Raw genomic sequence first — 23,168 nt, 5'->3', positions numbered from 1 at the left:
TTACACTAAGTATCTGAATTCTCTGCTCAAAATCTTCTCCAACATCCAAGATATATAGAACTTCAAATAGTACAAGTATTAGCAGCTTTGGATATGTACTTGGCAATGACATTTGCACTACTCTGTGTTTTAACTTTGGAGCAAGTTCCCTACTTTTCAGAGGCAGGCAGCTGATAAAGCAATTAAATATATGAAGCACACATCAAAATTTCCGGTGTTGCCGTATGTCACATGCTAAACTCAGAAAGAAGACTCAAACTTTATCAGTCACCAAAACCAGTAACCAAATATGAAATGCTATTATGCTGTAAGAGCTGTAATTTGGTCTTGTCCATGCTTTCCAGTCTATCAGCAAAGCTTTTACCTGTTTACTCCCTTTCAATTTAGAAAGTTCTAGACAAAAACAAACAAGAAATAAAATAAAATAAAATAAATTTGCTCAGTATTTCCAGCAGAGCAGTCATAATGAAGTGGTTCCACGTCTGCTCTTGGTCTCCAAACTGAACACTCTCACACATGTCACAGACACTAGCTGGATACAGCTGAGTCCTATAAGGACCGATTCCAACTGCATACAGTTTTTTCCAGCTGGGAAATGTATCTCAACTTGTACCACTAGATGAGATGAATCTCAGGACCGATGACCTGGCTTCTTACTAAAAAAAGAAGCAACATATTAAGAAAAATCACAGGTGACCCCTTTTGACATATATTGACATACAGTCTGAGTTTGCAGATATCACAGAAAAGCTTCTACAGTTCAAGTAAATACCAACAGAAAGAAGAAACAGACTTCCACTAAGTCCTTGTGTCTGGAGATAGAAATCACTATTCAGAGAAATATTTAATTATCTTGGGAAGTGATATCAAATTCCAAAACTTGGCAGAAAATCCTTTTTTAGCACTGTGAACACCTTGTGAAGCAAAGGCATTGTTAACTAGGCTTAACAAAACCAAAATATGAAGTAATATAAGTGGTTCTACATCCATGGATTAGAGGGGAAAATAGAAAACAAATACATTTATAAAAAGCATATGACCAAAAAAAACAAAACCAAACCCAGCTATGTGCATGACTAAGGGTGAAATACTAAGACCATTCCAAAACACTGTATTTTTTTCCTTATTTTTGCTACTAAGAAACTGTTTCACCTATTCTCTCACCAATTTTCCTTCTTACAGAGGATATGTTAGACAATATGGAGTTGACATTCTTTGACTGTATTTCCAAATCCTAAACCTCTTTCATCACCAGCTCCTTTGTCACCACACTGCCTTTTATGTAAGAGAGCAATGAAAGCAGCGAGGAATACTCTGTATTACTAACCCATCTTTCTATGTCCATATTTACTTTTTTTCACTTTTTTTTTTTAATTAATTCTCCATCTGATGTTTTATTGAAAGAATGGAAAGCGGCACTAAAGAAAACACCAAGAGCTGCACAAAAAGAAGGTTTATGCTAATTTTGGGGCAGGATAAGGGCATGCATGCATACGCACAGAACCATCAGCTAGGCAATTAGTGCATGACTGACTGTGCATTTTTGCTTGTACTTCACTCAGGAATGTATCCAATTGTTTGTGGCAAATTTATGGTATGTAGGAATTTATGTCTCTTTCATCACTGATCTTGTAACCCAGTGTGCAGTAGATTACATTAATTCCAAGGAATGTTCTCTGATTTATGAAGTACATACATATTGCTTCATGACTTCACAGCATGTGAGTTTTAAGTATGAGATGATCTTTCCCAGGCCACTTCTGTTTGACAGCTCACAAATTTTTTAAACACTACAAAAGCAAATTCAAAAAATAAAAAGAATAATTAAAAATGACAACAACAAACCCAGAAAAGCCAGGTCATAGGAAAAAAAAATAAACATTCACAGTGCCTGAGATTTCTACACTGAAGTAGGGTACAACTAAAAGATCTATCTACTTCCTTTGAAGTAGGTTGGTTGAGAATCTATAATTCTTCCACAGCCTTAATACTATGAGTGACATTATATCGCCTTCAAATAACTATAGTAATAGCATATGACATTCCTTGCAAATTTCTGTAAGTATTTGTGGGTGGAAAGGGAGCACAATAAACATCCATTACGTTATTTAGAAACTTGGCTTTCTAAGAACTCATCATTGTGCGTTAACAATATCCTAATGCTTTTACCAACTATTTGACCATGCAACTAGAACTAGGAAGTACAGGAGGATTGGTAAAAGCCTAGAAGATTAAAACAAATAATTTTTAATGCAATATATTTACCAAAAATGAACTAGCACCCACAATTGTGTGGGGATGTGCATGCACACGTGCATGTGCATGCACACCTCTGCGTGTGTGACAGTTTGTGTGAAATTACCCTCACAACTTGCTTACTTGTGTGCAGGTTTGGTGTAAGTAAGAATCTTCCACTGAAGCAAAAAAAAAATAAAAATATAAAAATCACAAAACCCATCCAAAATGTAAAAGAAGTTATTTAGTGTGAAAAAGTTTGCACAATTGATGTTTCAATCCTATAAAAATCTTATTTATGATGTTTATGTAAAGAGTTGATATACAGACATTAAAAGCTGTATTATTACTATCACTACCAAATGAGTCATGGTAGATTCATCACCTACTAAGGAGAACTGAATAACCAGTGTAAGCAGGAAGACATTTTTAATAGAATTGCCAGATTTTACCTTCCCCAGAATTCAAAGAACAAGCAGGAAGAAATGCCGAAGAGAAGCAGTATTTGTGTTTGTAACTTTGTTGAAGCTAATAATAAAGAATGGGCTACCAGTGAGGAGCTATTTCATGGCCACGTTCACAACAGCAAGTGCCTGGTAATAAGCTTTATGACCAAGGAAGGAGACCTACTGATTCCAGCAGAACGTGCGATATCCTCCCATTTACAGAAGACACCCTAAGGAAATTGCTGGTTCCCAAACCTGAACGAAGCCATTTCTCTAACCCCACAACACATACGAGCATGCACTGTGCTATAAATAAAGAACTGTGCAGTGCCACTTAATCCACCCACCTCAGTGTTCGTGTGAGCCCGCGATAATGGAACCCGGCCAAAATGTCCAGGTCAGACAGTACAGTTTTCTTCCTATCACTGGCATCCCACAGCTCAAATTCCTACTGTCTTTCAGACCATTGCACCCAATCCTTTATTTTCAGCATATGCTTGTGCATGTTGTGCAGACACAGTGAGATTTAAAAAGAGAACTGATAAGTGATAAGGCCTGAAGTCTTGCATTTTTTTGTCTGTGTTTTTCTTGTTCGTGTATAGGCTTGAATTGTAGTAATGAGAGAATCGCTTCAAAGTCAGAAAACAACCTCCTGGGACATTTCAGTTTTACGTATTTGTGTTTTTGAACCAAGCACAACTTTGTGTGTTCTAAAATGTTTCCAGACTTCTACATCATAGAAAGAAAAATTAACGTGAATAATAAATAAAAAGCAGAGGCAAGGAGCTGACAAAAGGAAAAGAGGTTTTTCCCTATGCAAGTTCAAAACTGATGTTATCCCACACACACTGACAGTCCTCTAAAATTGGCTGGGTTTCCAAAGTATTAATTATGTAAACTCATATCAAGCACTCTGAAGCCATTTATAGATTCATAAACCAATGCCACAACTGCCGCTGATAGGAAAAAATATCACAAATTCTTACTGCTTTATTGAGTTATGCTTTTCCTGAGCAGATCTGAAGAATAATGCAAAACCTTTCTGCAAAACAAAAATGCAGAAATAACTCTACAATTTCCCTCCCACTTTGAGAATCCATTTTGCCATTGACTCCCCAACTTAAATGATAGCACTGAATTACAATCCCTTATTAAATACGGTCAGGAAAATTACAGTGTTAGCACACCACAAATAAATAAATAAATCCCACCTGTACATGTAGATATTTCTTTATGTTGGGTTTCATTCAAGTAGATTTCGTCATGTGGTGCCCTTTTGCCTTGACACGTTTGTTCAAGGTCAAGAAAAAACAATTGATTCACTTGCCCCATTTATTTTTCTTCCAGAAAATGATCGAAATAACATTTAATCATTACAGTGATGGATTTCAGCAACAACTCTGAAGCAATTTACAAATCAGAGGTTAAATTTTCTCTGCCAAGCTCTGTGCAGCAGCCCACTGCAGCCAATGCTCCCCTCTGAGCTGGCAGAAGACTAGCTCGCTCCAATAAAAGTGCCTGCCTTACCTCCCTGCCTTTAGCATAGCTAGCATCTGCAATAGCTACTGTCCAACTCTTCACCCGTGTTTTATTCATTATTTTAAGCGTTTTGATTACATGCCTTTGGTTAGGCAATGAGTGCAAAAACCTTTACTTCTGGTGGCCAAAATGCAATTACTACTTCATCAATAGCTGAAATTCACTTGATGGTTCAAAACTTGGCCTGTTTTTTCTTCACCTTGACACATCTCATGCTGGCTTGCTTGAGTGGGGAGGCCAAGGGTTGATTTGGCCAAGCTGTAAAGACAAACAATCAGTACCTTTTGAGGGAGAGCAGTGCCAGTCAAGTTGGCCCCGTCCCTTCCTACACAAAGGTGTGATTCATGCCAGTAGTCATTTTCATGAACATGATCCTCAAAGCAAAGTAAGACAAATAACAGTTTCATAAAGCAATCTCACATAACGTACATGTGGGCCTATATTGCAGAAAACCTAGGTTCAAACCAAGAGCATTTGAACCAAGGCCTTTCACTACAGACTGAACTCTTTTCCTAATGGCAACCTGCTTCAGGCCGCTACATTTCCACAACATCGGTACCTGTCCCTCTGCACATGCATCTTAATGTGACGCAGCTGCACAGCCCATGCCAGCGAGCGAGTCCCCGGCCACCTCCTGCAGAAGGCAGCTGCTGAGAGCATTCCACACCCACAGATGTGTTCAGCTCACCACCAGTCAAGTCTGCACTTGAATTTCCCCAAGGAAAAGAAATCCACTATGATCTGCATGAACAGTTCTGACTTCGGCAGGTTACTGCTAGCTGTTTTCTCCCCCTGGAGCAGCCAGCCTTCTGTTTGCACATGCAATATGCAGCACACACCTGGGAAGCCCAGACCCTCCAGAGAAGCAGCAGACCCACTGACCATTCACAGCACCACCACTCACTGGGCATGCAGCCCGACAAACACCCCTGCTGCATCCACAGACAGGAGCTCTGGCCAAACAGCAGCAGTAGGATTTAACTTACAGCCCTCCCTCAAGTGAGTTAGGTAGCTTGTCTTTCTGGAATGGCTAGATGATACAGATTATTATGTGAAAAATACACTGAAAATTAATATTTAGAAAGAGATACTTGGGAATGTGAAAATTCAAGTGAAGAGGTGGAGGATTATACAGATTACCCAGCCCTGAGATCATTTTAGAGGCATTCACGTGTTCTGGAATTTAATCCTGGCAGAATCCACTCCCATGCATCACTGTCACACCACTGCTTGCTTCAGCATAGAAATGGAAATCTGGAATTGCAGATTATCTTTGAACCTGGACATCTGACACTCAGTACAAGGTTTTGATATATTGTCGTGCGATCCTAGGACACAACTGGTCTGTCTGATAAGGTAACTGATTAAATGATCTGCTAAAATGCCAAGATTCTTATGGGTTGTTTTCATTTTCAGCAAAGAAGGAGCCAAATTTGCCATGACATATTTACTGACTGAAATCCCCAACTACTCAGTTATACCACATAAAGAATCCCTTTGGGACTTCTCATAGGACTTCACTGTCATTATGATCCATTAAATGTAAGAGAAGTATTTCACACAAACCTGTTCACATGAGCACGTTCATCACTAGAAAGTGAATCTGGCTAGATCATTCTCCCTCAGAGTATGAAATTGATTCCACTGGTCTCTGTAGATAGAGCAGCAGGGACTCTGGAGCCTCAGCTCAGCAGTTTGTGACTCAAATAAAGCAAGAGTTCAGTGCAATTTAAGCTTGCTTAGCAGGGCAGACTAGTCCTCTTAACAGAATACTACCACTCATTTTAAAAGCACCTAAAGATCACAATATTTTGGATTTCTCTTTACAGACATTTTAAAAAAAAGTTCAATAGTTCTGGCTCTCCTTAATAAATGAGAATATGTTTTTTTAAAGGTTAAAGGACTGTGTATTTTGAAAAACAGTCTCCAAAAACATGTTTTGTAAATTATGGACAAAGAAACACAGAAACCACATGTCATTTCACTCCTTTTGAGATATGTTGATACAACAGCTTCATTACCTGTTCAAAGAAATAAATTTCAGGAGATGTTTTTCTGTGCTACAATCTCTGTTTTTCTAGCCTACAGCTACCAGAGGGGTGCTGTTAAGCTGGGGACCAGGGGACACAAAAGTGTAATGATTAACTTGGCTGGTCCAGTATAGTGACTAGGATACATTTTAATAACTCAACATTGTTTTAACTGCTTGACACCAGTAAGTGAAAACACATGCCTCGTTTAACCTCTGGTTAGGAAGAAGTATTACATAACGTAGCACAGCCAACAAATTTAGCAATGAATAAAATTTCCCCATTCCTTTCACAAATGTCAATGGTAAGTTCAGAAGGATACTGTAAATACAGTGTTCACTCTGAAACAGATGTCAGTTATAATTACAATAAAAGCAAACCTTAGAAAATATTGCAGATAACCACTAGCTAACATTCTTCTATACCTACCAAACAAAAAAGTTAGATAGAGTGAAACTATTATTTTTCCTCACTTATCCCCACAGCTGACAACTGCAGAAACAAGACAGTTTTGGATCTGGTTTTCCCTACATCAGTCTGTAAGTCAGGCTTTGTCACAGTCCCATAAGGAACATCAAGTCTGTGTTCTTTTTTTCCTTAGAAGGCAGCAACAAGGAGGAAGGTGAATTAAGGTTTCCTGAGTATTCCCTGGAAAGCAGAACAGGACAGGCCTGACTCCTGGAAAGTCCAACAAGGATGGCCTGAATTCCAGTCCACCTAGTGACTAATTCAAACAGTTGGTAAACCACAGAGGCCAGAAACATGGCAAGAAAATAAATATATATAAAAAAAAAGACCACCAGACTCTTCTTTTTTGAAAATGTATAAAGTTGAAAGTCTATAATAAGGGAACAACCTCAAATTCTTTTCAGCTCTAACAAAGGAAAACAGCACATGAAGATATACAAAACCTATCTGAAACAGAGATTATTGTGAAAAAGTGCATTTCTATGCACATCTATGTTGTAACTGGAAAGTCAACTGGCAAAATCAAAATGATGAAATGCTGTTTTACCAAACACTAAGAACTCGGTCCACAATTGTTGCTTTCAACAGCATCCGTATCAGGTCCAGCTGGAAAGATGCCAGTGAAATAGTTTACAAAGCAGTACAATCTTGTGGATTATGTACTGTAACTTGTTCCTTTTTGATTCTGTGGCTTTGCTTTTTCATCCCCCTCTCAGATTCAGGATGCTCTACTTAATAATTCGTCCTCTAAAGACAAGACTTTTTTTTGCACTTAATTCCTGTCTAGAAAGACCATGCTGCCTCCATCAAGGATGGAAAATTTCTTTGAATGGAATCATAAAAATTAGCGAAAGTATGACAAATTATTACTCCAACACCTATGCACCACAACTGTTTCCTTCTATGAAGCATTTTCATCATTAAAATATTTCAAGTATTACAGTGTTGAACTGAAGCTTTATACATTGGATGGCATGGCATACTGGCATAATGGAAGACAGGACATCAAGTCAAAATGCCTGAGCCCCTCTTCTTTCTGATGAAACACAAAACTCTAGAAGCTGGACATAGTTGAAGGGACAGTGGCTCCAATACTTGATAAAAGAAGGCCCCTTCACAGCAAAATGAAATAACCACTAAACTTCCCTTTCCAATTAAATTGACTTCACTTACATCTGTAAAATGTAAAAAATGGTGTTCACCTGTACACAGGCACTATAATAGGACCAGACATAAGTAGAGGCTTTTTTTCTATATTAGCAAAACTATTACAATGAAGGATACATGGAAACAGCATAAAGTTTCCCTGAGAAATTTAAACTGATACTTCCCTGATTCTGACTAAGGTATGTAGTGTTCCCATACTACATCTACAACACTGCCTTAATTTTTTTTGAAGTTCAAACAGTTAAGGAAAGAATTCATTGATAAAGAATGTTTGAGAACAGCTACACTTTCTCTGCCAGTCTAGTCACACACACACTTGTGGAAGGGAAAGCAAAAAATATATACACTGGTAAAGTGAGCCATGTGTGTTTCAGCCTCCTGAAGAGTGTATTTGCACACAATCTGTCCAATAGATCTGGAAGTCACTGGTATCTGAATGGTATACTGGCCCTGTTCCTTTGCAGCTGCAGGAAGCAAGATGTTCCTTCTACCTTGTATCACTGCAAGGAAATCTCAGTCCACGAGACCAGAGATCAGTGTGTTTCAGCTGCTAGAGAGAAGACCTGAGCACAAGAATTCCAAAGTAGTAAGGAGAAAAGGTTTACACTGAGAACCTGTTCACATGAGTATGTTCATCACTAGAAAGCAAATTTGGCTAGATCGTTCTCCCTCAAGCTATGAAATTGATCCCACTGGTCTCTATAGATAGAGCAGCAGGGAATCTGGAGCCTTAGCTCAGCAGTTTGTGACTTGAAGAGAGTAAAAGAATTCAGTGTAATTTAAGCTTGCTTAGCAGGGCAGACTAGTCCTCTTAACAGAATACTATCACTCATTTTAAAAGTACCTAAAGGTCAAAATATATTATTTGTTTAGGAAAACATTCTGTGCTCCCTGTCAAACAGGAGAGTGCTGTAGAAAAACACTGTTCTTTGAATGTTTCCAGACAGACAACAGGTAGGTACTAATATATCTATTTTTTTTAGTGCAGTCCAATGTAAATAACAACCTGAGAGGCAGCTGCAAAGAACTGAATCAGACTGATGTTTCAACAATGCAATGGGAGAATCTTAAAAAAATTATTTAATTAACAAGAAATTAAGTTTCCCCCTGCAGCTTGATGCTTTTGGCAACTTCACTTCTGCAATGATATTTTAGGACAGGAGAAAAAGCATCCCAGAGTTCATCTCCCACTGACTACAGTGGATCAGTAGCTTTGAACTTCACAGTCACAATAAATGTACAGCCATCACTCTCTGGTAGTGAGCAGAAAGTCGAGATAAATCATTTAAAAAGAGCAGTACTAAAGAAGATTCTTCCTTCAAAAAAGGCTATGCATACAAGGTTTTTCTCTGTTGAATATAATTCTCTGCTATGAAAACTGCTAGAATAGTTTACTTATAGATGGCTTTTTGATAAAACTGTCTTGTGGTCTGTTTAACTTGAACAACAACCGTGCAGCAATTGCTCACAGACTACATTAGCAGCATGCAGAAAATTCCACATTGACTTCAGAAGATGAGCTTAAAATAAATAAATAGGAAGACACTTTCAAAAGAACATCAGGAAAAAAAATCTATTAAAAAAAAAATCTATTAAAGAAGCCTCAGTGGGACTCAGTGGGAGTAGGGGGCAAAGAGGTGGAGCATGAAAATCACCTCTCCTCCCAAAACTATTTTTAGGTTCCCCATCTATGAAACTTATAGGAAGCCCTCAAAGTCCTGATTTCTTAATACACATTGTCACAAGAAACTAAATCACAGCTTCCTTTCTAAGCGTTACTGGTTGCAGCAGATTGCAGATGTGAAATCCATTACAAAGCACATTGGACTCAGGCAAGCACTTCTACAAAGCAAGAGCAATACGTGCAGTACAGAAACAGTTGTGAAAGTGCTGTTTTAATGCCAAGGTACTGCAAAGTGTTTAAAATCTAGATACAGAAATATTATTTTCATTTCATGCTAGGAGTCTTCTTCCTGCAGTAATAAAATACTACTAAAATGCCAATGGCACTTTAACAAGGAAGATAAAAGATCCCTATCAATGCTAAAGAACTATTCTATTTCCAAACTCCATGAGAAAGGAATAGTTAAATATTCACACAGGTCTGGGGGGATTCTCTTCTTCTTGTGGAAAGAAGGGTTTAAAAAGTAATTGCTTTTAATAAACCATACTTTTCTCCCTCAAAATGCATGCAACCTGACCTATAAAAGACAATTCCTATTCAAATGCTAATGATGGATATAAATGGAAAGCATAAAAGTTATTTCAAAACAGAACTGAAATCATCTGCCAGCAACAGAGAGTGCTTTTCTAAGTCATATTTTCTTCAAGATCCTGCACCACAGACCTGCACAACACTGTCCAAATCATGATAAAATCATTACATAGAGTTATGTTGTTTCACAGTACTTCTCACTGGAGTCACAAGACACAGCGGAAACATTTGTGATTCTTTAATTCAAGAACTTTAAAGTTATTCTCTGGTACCTGGACCTTGCCCTGTTGGCTGATCTTCTTTTATCTTTTCAATCATCTTTATCTTTCCTATCATGTTGAAAGCGAATTTCCATGGCAAAACACAAGCATGAAAAACAAACCAAGAAAAAACCCCACAACAGAAGAAAAACAAACAAAACCCCAGAAAGTTGTCATAGCTACTTGCCTCTTGGCAATTTCTGAGCATTTCCCAGGTTTACTGCAATATATCCACAGAAAAGGAGAAAGACCAATCTTGCCATCATGGTTAGAAACCCAAGCTCACACTGTGAATGGCTCTGACAGGTATCACACAAAAGTGCTGCAGCTGCATTTAAGGGAACTGTTCTCTCTGTGACAAGAGGCAGCAACACTTTGACACAAGCGTAGTTTACACAGTGGGAGGAGACAGGATGACATCATTCACTCCCACTGGAAAAGGAGAATTAGCATGAAAAAAATAAAAAGATTATCAGGCTCTCCCCACAATAAGCTTCTGGGTTTTGTTCCAACGTCCTTCCACCTCACAGGATAACAGATTCATGTCTGATCACTTAAATTTCACGCAAGTAAAACCAGGCATATCAAAACCTCTATTAACTGCAAACTGATCCAAGAGGTATTTTCGCTGTTTTATCCAAGAAAGCTGGACTTCAAATATAAAATTAACATTCCCAGCACTCAGAAGACTGCTTGCTATACTGAACTCAACAGTTCTGCAATCTCAAGATTTTAGATTTTGCTCAAGATTTATTTGGGCTAGATGTGGTTTCCCTTCATGCAAAATAAATCCTAGTTGTATTTAATATGACATTTTAAACATTATAAATACTTATTCAGTAAAAGATTTGTGTTTTCAAAACTAAATGTCATTTTCTCACATTTGATTTTGTCAATTTAAAAGATTTTTAGATTTTCCGCATTGTACATGTCTAGTGAATCAATGGGCACAATGCTCAGTGAAAACAAAAAGGCAATGTATCTCCTTCCAGGGGCTACACCCTCTCACAAACTGCCTAATTGTAAATGAAAAAGAAATTCCATTAGTTAATTGCACTAAAATCTGTTTCACTCCACAATGAGCCAACTAAGCATAAAATGTGGTCCTGCTCACAACTGAAAGGGTGGAAAGAAAAGGGTGGAGCAAAAGAAAAAGTTTACAATTGGACAAGGAAGAATTTAGTCTGTAAATATGGGAAAATATCCCTAAAGAGATGAAATCTATTAAACTAAATAGCAGTCTCCCTCTCTGCTCCCCTGTCATTTGCCCTCCCCACCAATGCCAGAAGAAAACCTTTTTCTGATTTATTAATTCAAATGTGGGAACAGTGAGATGTAAGCCAACATCACAGGCAGACACCTACCAAAATCTTCAGACTCTATTAACTCAAGTATCTTTGGGAACCCCAAAATGGGTTGTTCTACGTGAACACTAAGAACGGATAAACACCACAGCTACAATTCGGATGAGAGGGAAAGATTTTAAAAAGGCCATGGAGATGGATAGGAGTGTCCCAAAACACTGACCACACCTGATGGCCAAAGAGTTTCAAATGACAGAAAGGTGGATACACAGAAAAATATGCCATTTTTCTTCCCCCCCCCCTTTTTTTTTTTGATGAAATACTATTTTGAAAAATGCTCCATGAAGCACATGTCGTTTTTCCCTCTTCAAAATTAAAAATAAGAAATGAATCATTTGATGGAGTAGCCTCTTAAGAGAATTAATGGGAAAATTAATTCTTGGTCACACACTGCTGTCTTTGTATCACTGTAATGTGGATTCTGTTGGACCGCCTTATGAGCGACTCATTCTCCTTTTCCAGTTCACAGAACACCTTTCAACAAAGTATACAAAGGTCATTTCCTATTCAGGAAAGTCTCAGTGAAATATACCAGTTATTTGGCTACCCAACAAAATAGATTGTATTCCCTCTCACAGAGATAAATATAGTCCTATTCCTGCTTTGATAACCTCTCGCTTCTCTGTTGCCACTTCCACCTTTCCTCTTCCTTCTATGCGTTATCCAAACAGTTCTTCTTTGTTTTGTGTGCCATACAGACATTTAAACTTCCCCTTGAAAGCCTGGCAGACTCCAGGTCCCTTTCCCTCTGACCATTCCTGTTGATAACAGCTCTGGCCAGTCCAAACTTCAAAGAATCACGTCACGCTGCATTTCCTCCCATCTTATCAAGCATACATTTCATCGGAGGCACTTATAGGTTGATAAGTTGATGCAATGGTAAATTTAATGTCAAACATATTCTGAGTCCAAAATGAATAATCAATTTCTCTTACACTTTTCCATTGTGCTCCCTGCATCTGCATAATCCACAGGATCAGTGATTTTGTCCACTTCTTTCTTACAGGACTGACCTTTTCTAGGAAACCTCTGTTGCACAAAACAACTAGAAAAAAGCGCACCTACTTCTGCTTTCCTCTTAAATCTTTCTGCAGTTCACTGGATGCTGACTACCACAGTCAAAGAACAACCATAGGAAGAGAAGAAGCTCCTGGGACTTCAAGCACTATCCTACACTACTGGATGCTGCCTTAATTCTGTTCAGGTATACGATTTCTTCTCTTGTTGGAGGGCTGCTCCACAACCTCCATTTAAACAGAGGCAGCATCTGGTTTCAGTTCACAGAAATTAAAATTGTACGTCACGCTTCACATCAGGAATTATCTAACCCAGAAGTTCCTCAGGTTTGTCTCATCCATGCAAACCTGGAACTGTATTGCCCATTGTTTGACTCCTACAATCACATCAAAAGGAGAGGATTAAACAGAAGGTTCAGTCAGTGACAGCTTTGTGTTAATATACCGTGGAATAAAAGGCGAGAAAAATGAAGTAAGAGCAGTTATGAGAAGTCTCAAACAGGTCAAATTTGTTCAGGAAAAGTAATGGAAAAGGCAAAAGCTTTGGTCCCCTAATGACTCCCCTTCTTCAGTGCCAAATTAATGCTTAAGTAACAAGTCAAGTACTGAAAAGTTCACTTGCTTACCTCAACTTTCACTGAGTCTCTCTGGGGTAGATCTCAAAAACATGGATTCCAACAGGATGGTATCACAGCTAGTCTGGGAGCAGAACAGAGCTTTTCTAGTTCTATTTTAATAGCTCCCAGACCAGCAAGTACAGCAAAAACAAGAGTAGGGGAAGGAAAAGAAAGAGGAGGGGGCAGGGGGGGTTGGGATTTTACATTTTGTTTCCAAATACAAATATTCTTTTGTTGAGATTTGGGCTCAGTTCTGTTTCACCTATCGGTCCTGATTATTTTGACAAGCCAAAGCCAAGGTGACTCAACTCTGTACTTTTCTAATCTAAAACAGGGAGAGTGTGTAAAACATAACCTTAAAAAACAAAATCCTCTCTTCCCTCTGTAAAGCACAATAATACCATACTTTACTCTGGGAGTAAAGGCTTGCAGTACACTTGATCTGCCTTCTTCCACAGTAATGCTGTTTTGGACTGTAACCTTCACCAGTTCTGTCAATTATTTGAGAAATGCTTTGGTCATACAGTATGCTATATAGATGTTAATTAAAATTATCATTCTCTTACATGTGACTCAATTATTAGACTCCTTTTCTTGTAAATGTCACGGGGTCTGCTCTAAAGGCCTTCAGGAAAAGAAAGACGCCAGAGAACATTCTTTCAGATGTGTTGCTTAAAAAAGAAAATGAATAAGAAAATCTTTCGTCTTCTGAGAGGCCGCAATTACTTCTTTCCCACCCTTCCAACTCTTACTTTGAAGAGCAAATATTTGAACTCTCCTGCCATAAAATACAGGCTAGCTTGTTAATCTATTGGTCAAAAGTAAGATGTATCCCATTTAACAGCATACAAATGACAGTGTCGGTGCATTTTAGTATCCTGATCCCAAACTGAGCTCCAGATCTCAAAAACACTGAAATCAGAGACAAAGTTGAAAGGAAGAAAATCAGTCAAAAGGGATGGACAGAACAGCTGGCTCTTGTGACACTTTGTTATACAGTTTATCAAATGTTCCAGCACTCACTCATTTGACACTTGTAATCTCAGACAGTGACTCATCTTTACTAGCGGGCTGTACATTTCACCACTGTTCTGCATGACATGGCGTGAGGTGACAAAAGCATTTATTTAGCTTCTCTATTAATTGATTAGCTTACCTTATTGCACCCTTCATTACTCAAATAACACATTACACTTGCTGCAGTTTCTACTACATTATCATTACTAACTGTATAAAGATGGAGAAACAATGTAATTCCAGATTTGCAACTTCACCCTGATCTCAGTATTTCTGCATTGTTTTTTTTTTTAACTTGTGTTGTTTTGCCTTTTACAATTATTTCTTAACATTCCAAAATTCTGTATTGACCCGCAATTTTCTGCATTGTCTTTCATGTTATGGACTGTGTTGCCACTTTATAAAATAACACCTGGTAAGCCTTGCTATTCAGCAATACTGCGTATGTCCAGCCACACTGTATCCTTTCCATTACCGTACTTTTTCTCCATTACGCACTCAGAGTTTGCTGTGCGGCATGACATAACCTCATCCTTACAAAGGCAAGGCATAGCATTCAGTAATCTTTTACTGCGCTAAACTCTACCAGACTACAGGATAACTCGGGTTGGAGGGGATGTCATCCAGTCCGAGCCTCCCTCATTTCATATCCTGCTGCCACCACGCTCCTCTAGAAAAGCCTAGCTCAGCCTTCTTGGCAACCCCCTTGGAAGCACTGGCAAGGCTTCTGCTAGGTCCTCTGGAGTTGCTTCTTCTTCAAACTGAAGAAGTCCCACTCCCCGGGTCTGTTTTCCCAGGGCAATTGCTCCAGCCCCTGACCACCTTGGTCACCCAGCTTGCCTAGCTTCCTCTGGCCTTTCCCTTGAGACCATTAACTGGTTGTCCCAGTTTTGTGTCCCTTAAACCTTGCCAAAGGTCCACTCTGTCACTTCTCCAAGTCACTGACAAAAATGTTAAAAGGATAGGTCCTAAGATAAATCTCTGTGGTACTCCACTTGTTACCAGCATCCAGGTAGAGTAAAATCCATTAACTGCTACCCTCTGAGGCCAAACATCCAACCCCTCACTTACCCAACTAGCTGATCACACTCCATATGAGCCACTTAAAATATACAGATGTATACTCTGCAAAATGCACTGTGTGTACCATAATTTAATATATATTTTAAAACACTACCAAGAAACTGGCTTTTTTGAACAAGTACTCAATACATTTAAATATTTATACGAAGGGTTCCTCCTCCAAGGCTTCCCCGTCATTATTACATCTTAGCGGAAATAATCTGCCTAACCTTATACAACACTTATAGCAAAAGCTACATGGACCTAGCCTGCCCTTTGGAGCACTGTGTAGTTGAGTACTGATGACACTGCTGTCTGAAGAAAGCTCCCTTCATTTCTTCTACCACCAATACAGCTGTGCCACTTGAGACAGTTAACAAAACTGCAGCCTCTCCACTACTCTGCAATGTCCCTTCCAAACACGTCCTGTCTATGTCTCTCCTGCCATCAGACCTTTACATACTCTAAATACTTCTCATTGTCTGGAAAAAAAAAAAAAAAGCCTCTGTTTATGCTGAAATACAGGCAACAGCAAAGAGCAAAACGCAGAAAAGAATGTGACAGTAATGAGCTCCTCCAACACAGTAATTGCATGAATCAAAATATATATATATACATAAATTTTCTTGGATTAGACTTAATTAAGTATAGCTTAAATTCCTGTGGATAACAGATGACTCTCAACATGCTTAAAATGTGTGCAAAGATTTTAAGCACCAGCTCTATCTTAGATAGGTTGCTTTGGAAGGCATGCTTCATCATCTATGCTATAGGAAGCCTGTCTCTCAATATTTCATTACTATCTTCCACAGCAGAATTCAGCCTCTCCTGGTCTCCTTCAGTCTCTCTACACAGAGTATGTTCTGATTTGTGAAGATAACATAAGATCACAGTCTGGATTATTGAATTCAGATGTGAAGTCTGGAGTCTATTACTACGGGGTAGGATAAGATAAAAAAAAAGAGCCTGTTTTTACATTTAGAACATGAATGTTGATGCCAATGGCAATTTTGTTGTGCTGAAGAGACATCTGTTTTTAGCACAATCAGCGGGAGCACCCAGCTCTGAGAATAATAATGAAACACTAATGACTGATTGCTCTGATGTTTGCCAAGTTATACTACAAGGGGTTCGTACAGGAGTATGAATACCATGTGTCATATCACATCTCTCTGATACAGATTTAGTTTATTGCAAATTATTGTCACACGACAAACTACTCTGCCATAAAGAATGGTATCCATTCCTTGCTGCTCAGTCACATCCTAGTCAAGAACTTCCAACTTCCTCCTCTAAACCACCTCAAAAAGATACAACATGCTTCCTTCTTGCTCCACCCATCCACACATTTTCTCTGCCTTAGGCCTGTAACTGGATTGCTCTTTAGCTGCTCTTAAGAGAATTTTCCAATTCCCACCCTCATCCTAAGTGCACGCATCTTCTCCATCAGCAATGCCACCTTTGGACGCTAGAGGGCACCCTCGAGACAACTTTTAGCCAGCGGAGAGCCTTCCAACGTTTGTTGAGCCCACACCAGCCTCTAATCAGCGTGCAGTTCTATGAAAAATCTGTGGAGACAGGCAAGCAGCAGGTGAGTGATGTAGCTGGTACTGGAACACAGCATTTTATGTCAAGGTCAACATAGCTGTGGTTCAAAACTTTGGGAGGACAAATACCTATCTGCCAGCTTTTTACACTAAGTTTTTAGCCAGCAAACTTTCACAGAGTCTGCTGCAGAGCTTCAGAGTTAGCACCCAAGGAAGCACCGAGGGTTTCGAGAGCTGGACAGTTTGATCAGTATGGTGCTGCCCTACACAAAATAATCCGTGCCTTTCAGAAAGGCTAACTAGCTTGGGCATGGTGCTACTAACCCAATTGCTCCTCCTGCCAACCACAGACTATACTGTTAGCGGGTTGGGTTCCTTTTTTTTAATTGTCCTTCATTGTTTCAAAATGTCTTCCAGCACAGGCTCTAAGGACAGAATGGAGATGGAGACTAAACTGCTCTTCCTTTAACAGACGTCATCCCTCGTATCTGAAACAAGGTAATACAAGGAAGTGTACAAGGCTGTTGCCTGTGTTTGTTGACTTAAAATAGAAAACCCTAGTCTCCCCATGGCTGTCATTTCACATCATGACAGCATGCAAGAAAACATCAGAGTACAATTCAAAGTGGACATACATGTTGCCTCACTACAGTTGGGGAGCTAAAAGAAAGGCAACTCAGAATGAAGCCTGGCCAGCTGCAGGGAGAGCAGGTGCAGCCTTACACAGCACACAGCCCTCTCCCTTCCTTTCCCTCCCTCAATCATTCCAACACTCCGACAGAAAGCCAGGGAAAACCCTGGAAATAACTACAGCAAGTAATAAAAGCAAAACATTGTTAACAGTTATGAAGAACAGCGAAGAAGTCTCACAGTGAGATGGAGAAAGACAACAAGAGGTTTAGTTTTATTGAAGGACACATATTTTCTTGGCATAAGGAAATTATTTCTTTGGCTAGGATGCAGAGAGAGATGATGAATGTATGCAAAGACAGGAGGGAAATAATTCATGTTTGTTCCCCTCTCCTTATGAGTCACTTTGGCCTAAAAACATCTTCCAGAAACTTTTTGGCTGAATTTGGCTATATTAGGTTGCAATTAACATCACTGAGTTTGTCTATTTCAGAATATTGTGAATAACTTTCAAATGTGGTTGCTAGTCACTACTATGCACAGAATTTAAATATGTAGAAAACTCTAAACTGTACACTTCATTTTAAGCTGAAATGGCAGTTAATGACCAACAGAACTACGTTATTCTGAAGTACACAGCAGAAGTACTAACAACCACTTGTAACGTATATATTCATACCTTAGTAGTCATAATTATCCTCTTTACCTAGGGACAAAAAAGGAAAAATAGGAAACGTAAAGCAGCAGAGCACATACAATTTATTAGAAGCAATTTTGACCTGGGATTAAATGAAAAGCTATAAGTGATGGTGTTCTGTCTTTAAAACAAAATGATTTATATGCCAATCTTAGAGCAAGTATTTTACAACTGTACATCTCATCAACTCTAAAACATGATGGTCTGCATAATGACCAAGTACATTACCTGCAGAGGGAAGGGGTTGTGTTTCACTTCAAAAATGAACAGCAACAGCACATTTCCAGCAGGTACGTCTCAAAGCTTTGTTGGAAGATTTCTTTAATACCATGTACTATTCTTAGCTTTACGAAACAATGCAGCCCCAAAGAAATAGCTTGGCCAACAGTGCATGAAGCCCAACATCTTTGCAAAATATAAAGAGAAGGGAAATTACCAGTTCTAACCTGGTCCCCTGGACTAAACAGGCTCTAGTGGCTACAGTGGGTTATGTGCACACGGGGAGCTCTTCTGCCAGTTCAGTTGCATCTGAAACAGTCCAGTCTGTATTATCCATGACATCACTATGACATCTACAAAGTGTCACTGAGGACAATCTAATAATGTATGAATGCATATACATAAGAAAAAAAAAAAAAAAGAAACATGAGCCCTATCTAGCGTAAAAATAAATACTGCTCTGGAGAACTTTTCCATAAGTTCTGAGTTTCAAATACTATTAACAGATAAGGAAATTTGGAAGTCTCCTTTCCTCCACATGAAAAGGTACTATATTAGACTGTATAATGCAAGATAGTTGTAATACCACATACCAAAGAATAAACCTGATTCATTGTCTAATGCTACCTAATCCTTTGATATTCAGTGACTTCATCAAAAATGCTGCCATTTTCAGGTGTAATATGAAAAGCTACATTAGGAAGAAGAATGGCACCAAATTCAATTCATAGAATCAGTGAAGTCAACAAGATAAAACATTACACTTTTTTGGCCCACTTTGAATAGCAATGCACTGAATTTACCTCAATTTCCCTTAAAAGAAGCCTTAGTGTTTGGGATACCAAGAGTTTGGGAACTATCTCAGAATACGGAGTGCATAGAATCTGCATTCCAAACTGGTTGCTTGTTTAAAAGCTTGTAATACCTTTTTCATATAAATCTGGAAAGACGGTATATGGGTTGTCTTGAACCTGCTTGTGTCTCAACATCTTGAAAAACTATCAAGGAAGGAATATTGATATGGTATCTGAAGTGAAAGTTTTCAAGAGCTCACAGTCTGTAAAAGTTGGGAACTGCTATAGAGACATGGATGTCACCTGGATTACAACCAGGTGTAACAGCACATTTTGAAAATCTCTTCTTGCATCCAGCTTCTTTTTTAAAGAATTGATACTACTATTTATCAAAGAGAATCAGCATCTGTATTTCTTTTATGCTAAACAGAAGTAAACATATAGAAACATGCACCCAAACCCAAGGCTCGTTTCAAACCCTGTTCTCTCAAAACCAGTGTTTTTCTATTTTCAGGTGAGAGAGGCCGACAGGACATAGATCAAGAGTATTCCTGAACTGAGCACAAACTGCCAGACGACCCTCAACTATGAATTCCCCTGTTTAGCCACAAGACAAACACATTACTGGTTCAATTACAGTATTCTGCCAATTAGCATCAGCCAGAAAGAAAAGGGATATTTTTCGAGAAAGAGACTTCTTCCAAACCATTCTCTGTGCCACTGCAGACCAGGTCAAGAACTCTGAGCACACGTATGGATTGTTGTGTTGCCACCTGTCAACACAGACATGTTTGCAGAGGACCCTGAGCTGCTCTCAAATTAAAAAACATAAAAACACTGCAAAACCGAGTCTTCTGGATATGACCCCTATAGCTTGAAAACCAAATCTTCCTTGCCAAGATGCAAAAAGCCACAGGCTAACTGCATATGCTGTTATCCCCTAACAAGAAAATCAGAAATTTGGAAGACTTCGTAGATGCCCAATTACATTCCACTCCAAATGGGAAATTTAATATGAATAAAAGTGCATTGCTTAACATAAAAAACATGAGTTTTATTCTTTTTATTATTAACAGGGCATTTCCTACTTTGAGTCTGACATAAGCTGAGCTGTCAAAACTTATGAAAAAACAAATATCACTGGGTAAGGCTGTAAAGGCAGAAAACAATTACAATACTTTTTTCTTAGCTTATTTTGATGAAAAAGAGAAAACGTAGACATGCAAAATAATTAGTATTCACAGCAATCATGGCTTCTTTGAACAGAATGGATCCCATTACTCATACATATTGAAATCACTTATAAGTAAAGCAGTGCTCGTGCTTCACTGTGGATTTAGAATTCCCTCTCCCATTCAGGAAACTACTCATAGCTTCAAAATCCTAGTGGGAGGTGTCCGGCTTTTAGATGCATCATAAGAACAGCTAAACAGCTTATATTCACCTATATAATAATTCTGGTAATACCAGGAGATTTGGTTTGGAAAATGTGGAACGTAAAAGGGCATTAAAAGCTTTCAGAAGCCCCCAAAGAAAACTCCAAGAATGGCATATACATGTTACAGACTAATGTTAGGCACACTGGTTTTGCTGCTGTCACAAAGTCCCACCCGGTCTTGACTACTGGAATCGCTTAGAAGATGGAAATGAATGTTGTGATCTACGCATGTACACAACATAGCTCTCGTAACACTTTCCTTTCCTCTCACAGTGAACTCTATCCTCTCACATAAGCCTTTCCTCTCACAGTGAACTGTTCGGTCATCTATCACCTGCCCTAAAGATTTGCCTTCAGGTTATCAAAAAAAGTCAATGATGTTAAGAAAAGAACCTAAAATGCCAAAGGTATCGCTAAATGATCAGGATCAGTACAAACACGGAATTAACCTACTGAGTCAGTTCTTCACTCAGTCACTTCATTCAAGATGTTGGCTCAACCACAGTGAATCAGTGACAAGGGACCATGTGCTGCAAGTGAGGAGTGTTCCCAAAAAAGGGGAAAAACAGCAGAATGGGAGGAAGGCAACCTCTCTGACACGGTCACTGTGTGCAGAAACCAAAACTAGCTAGGTTTTGGGTCCGATGTTTGTGTGGGTTTCCCCCCCTCCACTTTCCTCTATAGAAGAGCTGAGACAAGTCAAACATGACATGGACTTAAGTTCACTGAAATTCCTCAGGCATTGGTTATGTACTTTCCACAGATGTTCACTGTTTTCAAATGGAAATTACAGTGTCAGACACTATTTTCTCAGAAAAACAGTTATAAACTCTTTTGATCAGAAGAGCTTTAGTTCAGTTTCACATGAGTCAGGATGAACAACTTCTAGATGGCCCTTTGGGAACAGCCTTTGGATGTGAAAAGACAAGTTCTTCAAGCAGCATGACAATAGAAAAACTGGAGGTATCTTCTGCAACATGAAGCTGGGGGAAGGGAATGGTGGGAAGAAATGAATGAGGACTATAGGGATTTTCCAACAGAGCATGTGAGGAAGCAGCCAGTAAAATGACATAGCACACAACACCACTTATTTCCCAAACAGCATTCAGTCTCTAAGGTACAAAAAGGGTTTTTCTAGCTTTCAAAACAACTAACAAAGCTGCCAACTGTTACTCAACGTGTCATCAAGCTAAGGGAGGGGTGTGTGTGTGAAAGAGTAGAGACAGAGATGGAGACAGAGAGCACTGATCTTTTACAACTTTAACCAATACGGTGAAGATATGGTGAAGTTACAGTGAAAACTCCAGACATGTATCCAGGGTTTTCTTCTGCAGGGTACTGTATAGCCGGAATAAAATCAATACACACAAAATTGCAGGAAAAAAGTGCTATGAGATCTTGGTAGCTCAATCTTCCACAGTAAAGGTTATAAATGCAAGGGAGGCAGAGGGAGTGTTTGTGTTTTAACCTTCTAGTAATTAAAGATAAATACAATACCTGGCTGAATTATAGCATCTATCATTCATATCAGCACAATCATGGTGGGACTTAAAAACGAATTATGGTGGAAGATGTTCCTCAACAAGAGCATTTAATGGAGATTGGTGACTCATTATTAACACTTCAGATGTTTATTTTTGGTCCCATTAGTTACAAATTTACTGTCAAATTTACTTCTGAATTCAGAGAAATCTTAAAGAATCTCAAAGAATCCTGAGGATGAAAACCAAGAGTAGAGAACAAGTACTGAGTATGAAGACCCTATAAGAACAGTGTTTCTTGCAGCTCCTAACCGATTCTAACAACCTACATCAAAAATCTCATTTAAAAACCCTACAAAGTTGAGAGGAGATGAAGATAAATCTTCACGTGTTCCTCAGCAAATCTCACAATTAGGAGATGGGCTATTTATGGAAAACCAAGGGGGATGTGCACTATCATTTAGTGCCAACATTATTTGCTGCCACCTGATCCTGATTTTGTGCATAAACTTGGTTCCCTCAGGTCAGAATTCAGCGTACATCGCAAATCAACAAAAGGCACAACTGTAATTGTTACCTTTAAAAATCGTAATTGTAAACACATATAGAACTTAAGGCTTTTAATTACTTTGAGTCTCATTATACTGCACACACACAGTAATTGACAGATGCTCCTGTGAAGAGTTTACATGGTTAAAAGCCTCAATCTGCAGTCTCCTCCAATTCTGCTGGGGGACCAGCAAAAAGGAAGCAAGACCTTTCACAGCTAAGGATATATTTGTTGAGCAGCTTGTAGTTTTTGAGGGAGGAACTTTTGTTATTAAAAATAGAAAACAAACAACGACACTCTAACCCCTCCAAAAAATCCAACCAGTAAATCATCAATAATGAGCAGTTAATAAATAATAAACTCAAAAGGAATTTTC

The 23,168-nt window shown here is 38.8% G+C and overlaps 1 protein-coding gene across 1 annotated transcript in view; it reads right to left on the bottom strand.

The window, feature by feature from the left end:
- Nucleotides 1-10,739, bottom strand: part of LOC121075988 (ABI family member 3 binding protein) — a 151,478-nt gene extending 140,739 nt beyond the window's left edge. The window contains 1 exon segment of the mRNA XM_040569840.1: nucleotides 10,548-10,739. Coding sequence (XP_040425774.1) covers nucleotides 10,548-10,626 — 79 coding nt within the window. The 5' untranslated portion in view covers nucleotides 10,627-10,739.
- Between the last annotated feature and the right edge of the window lie 12,429 nt (nucleotides 10,740-23,168).

The sequence above is a fragment of the Cygnus olor genome, chromosome 1, assembly GCF_009769625.2.
Source record: "Cygnus olor isolate bCygOlo1 chromosome 1, bCygOlo1.pri.v2, whole genome shotgun sequence".
Classification (NCBI taxonomy): Eukaryota; Metazoa; Chordata; class Aves; order Anseriformes; family Anatidae; genus Cygnus; species Cygnus olor.
This window is presented reverse-complemented; position numbering and strand designations above follow the sequence as displayed.